Genomic DNA, 10980 nt, shown 5'->3' with positions numbered 1-10980 from the left:
GGCAGGTCAGTGCCTGTCCCTGGGGGAGCTGTGCCCCGCGGGCCGCCCTGCGACGGGAGCCCGGCTCCCAGGTCTGCAGCAGGGAACGAGGCCAGCCGAAGCCTCCCCTCCCGGAGCCTGCCTGTTTACCCTTCTCTGGGCACGGGCAGGTGCTGCCCCAGGTGTCCTCCCCAAACAGGGCCACTTACGCACACACCCAGAGTCTGGGCCGTGTTCCCCTGGAGGCGGCCACCCAACAGACCCTTGTGTGGGTCCTCCAGCTAGCCGGCTGGCCTGGTCCCCGGAGCCCCCCTGCCCCAGCCCCACAACAGGGAGCGCAGCCAGGGGGACCTCTGCCCTGGGGGCCCTTTGCAGGCCCAGGCCCCTTCCCTCTTCTCTTGCCCAAGCCTCGCCCACGCCGGAACCGGGCCCACCGCTTTCCGTGCCAGCCTGGCCCTGCCCCGGGCAGCGGTGCGCCAGTGGTGGTGGGAGCGCTACTGGCCTCCCCCCCAAACCGGTCTGGCCAGCCATGGTTGGGGGGGGTGAAACTGCCCCTGCCCACCTCCCTTGGCCAGGCTGCCATGACAAAAGAGGCTGGCGGTAAAAACTAAAAGCATTTATTCCAAAAAGAGTGGGTCACGGGTGGGGCGGGGGCTGGGGTGCCCCAGCACTGCCGGGCTCCCCGTGTTGTCGCTTCAGGTGTTTGTCCAGGGTTGCCCGGAGGCCAAAGGGCACCAGACAGTGGGGGCACTGGAAAGGGGGGGGGCCGGGCGCAGGGCCGTGGGTGCGCAGGTGCCGGGTCAGCTTGCTGCTCTGGGCACAGGCATAGGGGCAGAGGGGGCAGGCGTAGGGCCGCTCCCCCGTGTGGGAGCGCCGATGGACGGTCAGGTTGCTGCTGTTTCGGAAGACTTTGCCGCAGAACTCGCATGTGTCTCCCCTTCGCCGGCCTCCTCCATCAGCATCTTCCCCCGGGCCAGCTGGCGGTGCCCCCGGAGAGCCAGGCTCCCCACCGCCCCCCTCCTCCCCACTGCCGCCGCTGGCCGGCCCTGGGGGTGGGACTAGGCCCGAGGGGGCCGCAGCGTGGTCGGCTGGCTCCGGAGGGGCCGGGGCGGCGCCTGGCTCCACCCGTTGGTGGGTGCGCAGATGCCGGGTCAGCTTGCTGCTCTGGGCACAGGCGTAGGGGCAGCGGGGGCAGCGGTAGGGGCGCTCCCCCGTGTGCGTGCGTCGATGCACCGTCAGGTTGCTGTGGGAACGGAAGGCTTTGCCGCAGAAATCGCAGGAGTGACTCCGGGTCCGGACTGTGGCCGTGGCCGCTGCAGCCGCCGCCGCCGCTGCCCCAGGGGGGTCTCTGTCTAGGGCTGCCGCGGCAGGCCGGCTCTGGTAGATGGCCAGGCCGTGGTGCTCCTGGGCGTGGCGCAGGAGGGCCCAGGCACCCATGAACCAGCTGCCACAGCTGCTGCAGGAGAAGGCTGAGGGCTCGGGGGACCCTAGGTGGAAGGAAGGCAGGAAGCGCTGGTGAGGCAGTTAACCCGGCCGGAAGCTGCCCAGGGTGCCCATCTGTCAAATGGGCCGAGGCCGGGCCTGCTTTCCACCGCGGGGAAGGCGTGTGCCAGGGGACTCCTTGCCATCCACCCCCACCCGGGCTCACTGGGCTCAGCCAGGGGCTTCCCAGGCTACTGAGAAGGGAGTTTCCAGGAGGAGCTGCTCCCCTTGCCCGCATCCCTCCCCCCGCCCCAGGCGCCTCTGGTCACCTCTCCCAGCCCATCGAGGCAGCAAAGCCGGGTGGGGAGAGGCAGGCCGGGGTGGGGTGGAGGGCCCCGTCCGGGAAACCAGCCCGCGCCCTCGCCCTCGCCCTCCCCCTCCCCGGCAGGCCAGCACCTGGCGGACCCAGGGGCCCACAGAGAAGTGAAACCCAGCCAGCCAGGGCGGGCCTCGCTACCGCCGCCGCCGCCCGCCCTCTTCCCCACAAGTCCGGGCCACCCCGACACCTCCCCCAGCCTTGCGGCCAAGTGTGGGCCAAGGCCGAAAGGGGAAGTCCGGGGCGCGGCCGGCCGGACCCCGCTGTACTCACCGGCATCCCCGTCGGGGTCTGGGCGCTGGCCCCAGGCGGGCCTCTGGCAGCGACCCTTCTTGTGCTCGATGAAGGCGACGATCTGGCTCAGCGGGAAGGTGAGTAGGCAGCGGCCGCACGTCAGCAGGTCGGGGCACGTCCGGAGGACTGCGGGGAGGAGGCGGCCCCCGAGAGGGGGAGCTGGCCGACCTGGGGCCGCGGCCGGAGGCCACTCGCCGGCGCCGCCCGCGCTAGGGGAGACCGGGAAGGGCAGGGGCGGCGTGGAGGAGGAAGGCGAGGAGGAGGAAGGCGAGGAGGAAGACGGCGAGGAGGAGGAGGAGAATGGCGAGGCCCGGCCACGGGGTAGTCCGAGCTGGATGGGGTCCTCGGCCTCTTTCCGGGGCCCGCGGCGGGGTGCGCTGCCCAGCTTCCTCCGGGATGTGGCGGGCGCCGGCGCCGGCGCCGGCCCACCGTCGGGGCAGTCCGGCCCGGGCAGGGGCAGAGGCAGGAGCCGGGATGGCGAGGAGGGTAAGGGAGAGGCCGCGGGGCCACCCGCGAGATTGTGCTCGTCGAGGGCCCGCGGCTCCGCCTCATCGGCTCGGGGTCCCCGGCGGGGAACGCTGCCGAGCTTCCTCCGGGACATGGCGCACGCCGCAGCTGGACGCCGAGCTGGAGTCGCCGCCGCCACCGCCGCGAGGTCGAGAGACGCTGCAGGTGAAGTGACCCGGGCTGGCCACCTGGCGGGGCGGGACGGCCGCACGTGGGGGCCGGCGGCGGGAGCGGACCCCGCCCCCAGGGGCGGTACAGAGGCGGAACAAGCTAGATCCCCGCCCCCAGGGAGGGTCGATGGGCTCGCGACCCGGCGCCCCGCCCCTGGGGGCGTGATATGGGCGGGATATCTGCGTTCCTCCCTCTGGGGTCTGGCTGCCGCCCCGCCTAACTCCCTAGCGCCCAAACGTCCGGGGGCGGGCGCTTCCCGCCCCCTAGTCTAGTTCGTTATAGTTCGGATCTCGCCTCCGGCTACAGGGTCTCCGGGCAAGCCTTTGAGTCCCTCGGGGCTTCAGTTTTCCCTTCAGCCAAATGGGGATAGTAGAGACCCCGGCAGTGATTGGGAAGGCCAAGTTACTCCAAGAAGCTTCTATTAGATGCATGCTGGGTGCCGGGCCTTGTGCGGAGACTGGGCATCCGAAGAGGGACAAAAGCCTGTCCTCGTCTCCCCAGGAGCTTAGAGGCCAGCGGGGAGACGAAGTGCGGACAAATGGGTGCCAACAAGTTACGGAGAGACGGGGAAAAGGCTTGAAGGGAAAAGACAGGGCTGCCCTGGATGGGAACCGCCAGGAGATGGGGAGGTTTTGAGCTCCATAATGCGACCAGGGTTCAGCGGTCGGCTGGAGACAAATATCTGTCCCCTACCCCGAGGCGCGCTTTACAAGTACTCGGCTGCGTGCGCGCGTCCCTAAGGGCTTCCTCGAAAGGCGCAGGCGTACACGAGGCCGGCGGGCTGTCCCAGACGGCGCAGGCGCGCACGAACAAGTGTCCCCGAACAGCGCATGCTCGCCCGGTTCAGAACCCTGCGGCCCTGAGCTTCTCGCCGCTGCTCACCTGCTGTTCCGTGTGCTTGCTCATTCGCCTTCTTCGTGCTTTGGGACCATGCCCGAGAAGGAATTACCCGGTCCCGAGCCCGCCTCCAAAACTCGAGGCGCCGGCTACCGGAGAGAGGCGCCGCCGTTCGCTGGTGAGCCCTGGGGGCGGGGAAGGAAGGGCTAAGGAAATAGGGCTCCCTGGGGTTCTCTCCGACCCCCAGATCGTCTTCTCTCCCTTCACTAGATTGGGAACTCCTAGAGGACTGGGGTAGGGGTGGGGGGTTCGTTTTGTTTTTTTTCTAGAGCGCAGGGCCTGTAGGCAGAGACCTGAGTTCAAATTTGGTCTCAGACCCTTCCTGCTTATGTGACTCTGGACAAGTCACTTCACCCTGTTAGCTTCAGTTTCCCCTTCTGTAAAATGGGAACATACTGGAGAGGGCCATCTGGCCAACCGCTCCAAGAAATATCTCTGCCAAGAAAACCCCAAACAGCGTCTAGCCTCCTCCGAGCTTCAGTTTCTTCTTGGAGCAGAGAAGGGGACAAGTCACAGACACACACATACACAATTTCTAACAGACACACCCTTACCTTCAGTATCTGCCTCAAGGGCTGGGCCGGCAGTGGGAGTTAAGTGACTTGCCCAGGGTCACATAGCCAGGCAGTGTGAAAGCCTCTTTTCAGCTCTGGAGCCAAGGGTCAAGTGTCAGGAATTCCTGAACTAGCCTGAATGGGGGGGGGGGGGGGGCAGGCTGGAAGGATGGGAGCCCCCCCTCAAAAGTGGGGCTGTTGGGGGGGGCCGGGGAGTTAGAAATGTCTCCGAGGAATCCAACGAGCTCGTCTTTTTAGTTACAATTGTTTTATTTTCAAAATAAACTTGCTCCAACATCCTTTTTAGAACATTTTGAGTTGTAAATTCTGTCCCTCTTTCTGGCCCCTCCTCCGGAGGACACGAATCATCCCGGCGGGATTGGCCAAAACCTGTTTCCAAATTAGCCACCCTGGGCAGAAAAGGCAGGAAAAGGCCCCTTCGGCCTGCAGAACGAGACCCCAGCTGGCCAGGGCTGAGCTGGGCCCCAACTCGGGCAGGCACGAGGCCTGGAGAGTCCAGAAGGGAGGCGGAGAGGCCCATGGAGGTATCTGCTCAGTCTGGGCCCAGCTGGAGGCCTGGTAATATAATCAGGGCGCTGACCGCTGCTCCCTCCCTTCCCCTTCTGGGCTTTGCCTCTTGATTGAGGGCGGGGATGTCTCCTTTTGTTCCTAAAGCCTGTACTTTGCCCCTCCTAATGCTCAGTCCCTCGCCCAAAGGAGCTTTCAGGTCTCCCCACCTCAGCACCTCCTCTGGGTGGGAGCCTCTTCCCTGCTGGCTTTCAGTCATGTGACCCCATTTGGGGTTGGCCTTGTCCTTCAGCTCACTTTACAGATGAGGAAACTGAGGCAAGCAGAGATTGAGTGATTTGTGGCCCTGCTAGGCAGTGTGTGAGGCTAGTTCTTGCCTCATATTGGGGGTTTCCAACCCTACTTCACTCCCCTTTCCTCATCTGGAAAATGGGGATAGCAATGGCATCTCCCTCCTGGGGGCGTGAGAGCGCCCAAAGGAGCCCATGAGTAAATGCCCCGAACTCTGAGGGCTGGAAGTGCCTCCGACCGGGCCGGCTCATTTCCAAGCTCAGTGGTGGCCGAGGGGAAGGGGGAATCGCCGCTCCTGTGGCACCGGGGGCCACCTCTAAAGGGATGGAAGGTACCCAGAACCCTCAGCGCTCACAAGCTCCCCACCGCATCTTTGCTTCCCCTGCTGGAAGACGGTAATCGGATACTTTGGTCTTTTGACAACAGACTCACCAGCCAGTGCCCCATCGAGCCAAATAGGTTTCCTGAGAAAAAACACCCCAGAGGGGCCTGCCGGGCTTGAAGGTGGATGTCCGGGCTCCAGTCCTTGCCCTCAGGCAGACAGTCCCTGCCCCCAGGAGCGCTGGATCCCTGGCACGCGTCCGGGTTTCTGATTGGTCACATTTCTGTTTCTCCTTCCTTTCCCAGCGTCCATCCTCCTCACTTCTGCTCTGCTTGGCCGTTGCCTCGCCTTTGCGCACATAACCTTGTTTGGAGTCTTTGTTATCATGAAGAACTCCTCGTGTCTGGGCGCAACAGTGCCGGGTCTTTTCTCGCCACTAACCGCCTCTCAGGCTGGCTTCATGAGGCCCCTAGAAGGGGGGACGAGCCCCCTTTATACTGAACCTCTAGTGTTGTCTGGTGACAGCGGCCACTTTTCTGGCAGGGCCATGGGACATAGGAGGGGAGCTCCTTGGCCCCCCTCAGTGACCTCAGCTCACCCCCTCCTTCCCCGGCTGAATCTCATCTTCCTTCACAGCCCTTCAGGTCAGCCTTCCCTTTTCCAGCACTTGGGGCCCTTCACTTTTCTCCTCGCTCTCCTCTGGATTCTCTTGGGCTGATCATGTTGGTGCCCAGAGCTGAATGTAGTACTCTCTCTTGGATGATCTCCTGAGGGCAGAGGACATTGGGACTGCTGTAGCTTGCAGGCCACTAGGAACACCAGATCTTTTCCCATTCTTCTCCCCCCGTTTGCCTTACCTCCTTCTTCCCTTATCTCACCTGGAAGTTCATTGGCCAACTCCCAGGCCCAGACTGCCTCACTGCTGATCCAAAGAAGCTTTGCCCTGCTTGGTTTCTGACCCTACCCTGACCCCAACGTGTTGGGTCTCTTTGGGGGAAAACATCTCTTTATCCGAGTCAGGGGCAGAAGTGAGAAGCAGGATACGACCAAGCAGGGATTTGGGGGGCACTCCAGGAGAGTCCTACGGTGTCCTGCAGAGAGGGAGAAGGACTAGAGCAGACTTTTGCGAAAAGGAACAACCAGTGTAGATTGGCAGCCACTTTCTGCACCATACACAGTTGCATAGAACCCTAAGAGTAAGTCAAGATTCACTAAGCATTTATTAAAAACATAGTATAGTTGTTTTTCAGCCATGTCTGAGCTTGGTGACCCCATTGGGAGCTTTCTTGGCAGAGATCCTAGAATGGTTGGCCATTTCCTTCTCTGGCTCATTTTACGAATGAGGAAACTGAGGCCAAAAGAGGAAGTGACTTGCCCAGGGTCACCCAGCTAGTGTGTGTCTGAGGCCATATTTGAACTCGAGAAGATGAGTCTTCTTGACTCTAGGCCTGGCGCTTTATACACTGTGACACCACCTAGCTGCCCCATGTGCCAAGTGTTAGTCTTTGCCCTCAAAGAGCTCCCAGTCAACAGAGGAGATCGTGTGCCAACTGCCAGGTGTGAACACGCTATAGACAGGATAACTTGGTGATAATTCCCAGAGGGAAGGTGCTAGCATTAAGTAGGTTCAGATTAAGTGGCTTGCCTAGGGCCACCCATCCTGGCTGAGAGGCCAGCTCTTTGGCCACTGCCTTGCTGTCCCTTGAGGATCCTGAACCGCCAGATGAAGAGCACGGAGGGGGAAACCTTCCATCCCCTGGCCTAGCCCAGAACTGGACGGCTGTCTGATCCCCCAGCCCAGTATGTATGCCTGAGGGGCTTTACTAACACTTGGATAACCCTTGTGGACTGGCCTAAAGAGGAGTGAGGCCAAGCTGGCAGGGCCTATGGCCGATGAAGCCAAGACTGCCTAGATGGCTGCCACTTCTTGAATGGGGAGTTCTAGGAATCCTCCTTCTTTGAATTCCCCAAGGCTCAGAGTCCCCGGGAGGAAGCCAGAGTGCTGCCCAGCAGAATCTGGCTGTCTTCTGGACCTGCTCTGTTGATTCATGCTGAATCTTTCCATTGTCCTCCAAAACAGCCCATTTCTTCCTTTCCTACTGGCAAGGCTGACAAGCATTTGTCTAGTGCCCACTGGGTGCCAGGCCCTGCGCTAAAGCTTGATGAAAGTCCATTTGATCTTCACAACAGGCCCTGAGAGGTTGAGGGTGTTTTGATCTCCTTTTTATAGTTGAGACTGAGACAAACGGGTCCCACTGGCCCAGGGTCCTCCCGTCAGAATTTGAACTCAACAAGGCTCACTGTGCCATCTAGCTGCCAATTCTGGCATAATTTTCACACTCATATTCTACTGATTCATCCAGGCATTCCCTCAGAAGTAGGCACCTCCCCGACGCCCTTAGTATCCTGCTTTTTTGCCCCCAGGAAAAGAGCTGCTGGAAATAGTTGTGTTCCTGTGGCATGGTTCCTTTCCCGCCTCCATTTCTTTGGCATGTAGGCACTGGGTCAGAGCATGCCATCCTTGCTGGGGATGCTTTGGAATGCTTTGTATCTTTTGGTATGTATGATGTTCTGAGGGACCCCTGTAGTTTTGTCTGCCTCCCCTATACTCAGAACTTAAGAGGAATTTTGTGAAGGCTTGTGGGCCAGTTACCAGATCATAGGATTGACCCTTAAATGAGTCAATGAAAACCGAGGGGCTTAGAGGATTGAGAGTCAGGCCTAGAGATGGGAAGTCCTGGGTTCAAATGTGGCCTTAGACACTTCCTAGCTAGGTGACTCTGGGCAAGTCACTTAACTTACAATGCCTAACCCTTACACTGTTTTTCTGCCTTGGAACCAATACCCAGTGCTGATGCTAAGATGGAAGGTAAGAGTTAAAAAAAAAAGCCCATGAAATCCCTCACATTTTTTAGAGGTGGGAAAACAAGCATTAAGCATCTCCTGTGTGCAGGGCATTATGCTAAGGGCTTTATAAATATGGCAATGACAATTCACGATCTTAGAGTCCAGCCATAAGAGGCTTGCCCAAGGTCACATCTGGTCAGAACTTGGCCTTCCTGCTCAGTCCAAGCCTCAGTTTCCTTCTAGGCTCCTCTCATACATCCCTAAACTCATCCAATCCTTCTTTTGCAGACTGAGGGGCTTATTACAGAGCTGAAATCAAGGATTTTAACCCACAGTGGCCTCTTTACCTCCCTATCCCTCACTGACCTCTCATTTTTCTTTCTCCCTCTCTTTCCCTCCCTCCCTTTCTCTGTCTCTCTTTTCCCTCTTCCCTTTTCCCTCTCCATCTCATGTACTTTCTTCCCCTCCCCTCCCTTCCTTTTTCTTTCTCTCTTTACCCCTTTCTCCCTCTACTTTCTCTCTCCCTCTCCTCTCCCAGGTGAGACCAGACAGATCCCAACTCCAGTCCCTGTGATCCGCCTTCCCCGAGGCCCAGATGGCACCAGCCGGGGCTTCAGTGCTGTCCGGGGCCAGGACAGGGCTGGTTCATTGGCAGAGGTGGCTGAGCAACGGGTACGAGCTGCCCTTCGGGAGCGCTATCTCCGGAGCATCCTTGCCATGGTGGGGCGTCCTGTCCACTTTACCCTGCATGAGCGTGTCCAGGTGGATGCCCAGTTTGGGGCCACTGACCTTGACGTGGCCAACTTCCATGTGTCTCAGCTGCAGACACCCCTTGGGGTGCAGGGGGAGGCCCTGCTACGCTGTGCTGACATCATCTCTTACTCTTTCCAGCTGTGAGCCTCCTTCCCCCCCCCCCCCCCCTTCCTGGCATCCCCTCACTCAAGCTGAGCCCTCTGACTGCAGACCTCTCTTGTAAACAAAGAACCCTGAAGACCAGAGAGGGAGGCTGGTCCCAACCTGGGATGCAAGGACTGCAGTAGCCCCATGGCTCAGACACTGGAGGATACCAGTGACAACTGGGAGGAATCTTCCCAGCTCCGAGGCCCCGCCCCCCCCCCCCCCCCCGCTGGTGCGAGGAGGAGGAGGAGGCCTTGACAGGACTGAGGCTTCAGGGGAATGAACTGGAGTCCATCACCCCTTTGAGGGGACCACCAATAAAGCCGTCCCTAGCCACTGACACTGCCTAATTCTTTGCATGTTCACCCGGGATCTCCTTGTTTCTTCTCAAATATGGGAAGGCAGCAGCCTCATTCATTAATTCATTAAACATTTATCTAGTGCCAGGAACTGTGCCAAGAGGTGGAAGAAAGGAAGGGAAAAAGTCGAGGGAGTCTGAAAGCCCAGAGGGAGCAAGGCGCTGTGGGAGGAATGACATCGCCTTGAGGGCCAGAGAGGATGTCTTCCCGAAGTTAGCAGTTTAGGTCTAGCCGGTTTCTGGGGGTGGGTCCTGGGGAGCTCTCTGGAGGAGGAGCCGGGGCGGGGCGTATTTTCTGGAAACAAGATCTATGACTGCACAGCGGGAATCGCTCTTTCCTCCATCCCACCCTTTTTGCTTTTCATGAATTCCCGCAGTTCCCTCGATGCCGTGAGGTAAGAAAGACGGAGGGCTTCTGGTAGGGTCTTTTCCCCGAACTGGGGGCAATCGTGGCGAAAGTGCTCCGGCGAATGGCGTAAAATGCTCAGCCCCCAAAGGCGGAGGGCGGGGCTTGCGCCCGGAAGAAGCTTGTCTAGGTGGTACCTTTTCGCTTCAGCACTTTCCCTAAACTTCCTGAGCTCTCTTTTCCTCTATGATCTTTTTGTTTACATTCTGTCCAGTATAAAGGTCCGTGGCCTCCGGCGTTTTTGATCGAAGTTAGTCTGCTTAGTGGTTGCGACGAAAGGCCAGTCCCGAATGTAGTGCTTGTTGAAAGAGCGAACGCAAGGAGGGCGGGGCTCAGCTTCTCGGCTCTTTTTTCTTCGGCCTCTCATCTATCTACAAAACATCACATTTGACTTGCTTTCCCCTCCTTTTTCCTCAGAAGACTCCGGCCTTCCCTTCGTCGTTCATCTGAATCCTGAGTTTCCGCCCTCTGGGTATTTTTTAACAGGATCAATTCTATCCCTTCAAGTCGACTGTGACGAAAGTGCGGATTCGGATGCCACGAATGCGGAGAAACATAACGGGAGGTGTGGCGAAGGAACTGATGCAGCCATCTGCTTGCCTTCCGATTCCGCACATTCGCAGTTGTATTTTCATTCCCACATTCACAAATTTCATTCCGTTCACTAGAAATGAAGTGCTATTCACAGCATTTTGCGTCTCCTCGGTTTTGTTTTGGCGGTCTCTTCTTTCCTTTAAGCTCAGAGCGGCAATTCCATACAGTATCAACAACAGGAGCGTGGGCTGGATTGGCTACGGCTTTTCAGCCCCGCCCTCTCCTCAGTTGTCCGCTTCTCTGCATTTGCACATTCGCCTCATAAACTATTTTTCTTCCTATTAAGTTTATGCTTTATCTTTGTATTCCTTGATTTCCAGTGTATCCAACTTTTTCCTTCGTTCTGCATTTTTTCTAAAGCTTGTCCCTTCGCATTTAAAAGGATATCTGTAGGGAAAGTATTCTAGCAAAAGCGGCTCTGACCAAAGTGCGAGTGAATCCGCCTTCACATGGGCGGGACTAATATGGCACGGGGGCGTGTCCTTGTAGTGCTGGCGGCGGCAATGCCTCTGTCCATCTTCCTTTTCTCCCCGACAA

The 10980-nt window shown here is 58.9% G+C and overlaps 2 protein-coding genes across 2 annotated transcripts; one reads left to right on the top strand and one right to left on the bottom strand.

The window, feature by feature from the left end:
* Positions 1-580: 580 nt before the first annotated feature.
* Positions 581-2902, bottom strand: ZNF296 (zinc finger protein 296). The gene is made up of 2 exons (XM_007491578.3): positions 2051-2902; positions 581-1466 (listed from the first exon to the last, which is right to left on the bottom strand). Exons 1-2 carry the CDS (start codon positions 2670-2672, stop codon positions 616-618), a joined length of 1473 nt encoding a protein of 490 aa, XP_007491640.1. The 5' UTR covers positions 2673-2902; the 3' UTR covers positions 581-615.
* A 78-nt stretch (positions 2903-2980) lies between these two features.
* Positions 2981-9425, top strand: GEMIN7 (gem nuclear organelle associated protein 7). Its single transcript, XM_001375319.3, has 2 exons — positions 2981-3764; positions 8727-9425. Exons 1-2 carry the CDS (start codon positions 3680-3682, stop codon positions 9083-9085), a joined length of 444 nt encoding a protein of 147 aa, XP_001375356.1. The 5' UTR covers positions 2981-3679; the 3' UTR covers positions 9086-9425.
* Positions 9426-10980: the final 1555 nt, after the last annotated feature.

This window comes from Monodelphis domestica, chromosome 4, assembly GCF_027887165.1.
Source record: "Monodelphis domestica isolate mMonDom1 chromosome 4, mMonDom1.pri, whole genome shotgun sequence".
Lineage (NCBI taxonomy): Eukaryota > Metazoa > Chordata > Mammalia > Didelphimorphia > Didelphidae > Monodelphis > Monodelphis domestica.
The sequence above is the reverse complement of the archived record's forward strand: the minus strand, read 5'-3'. Positions and strand labels throughout refer to the sequence as shown.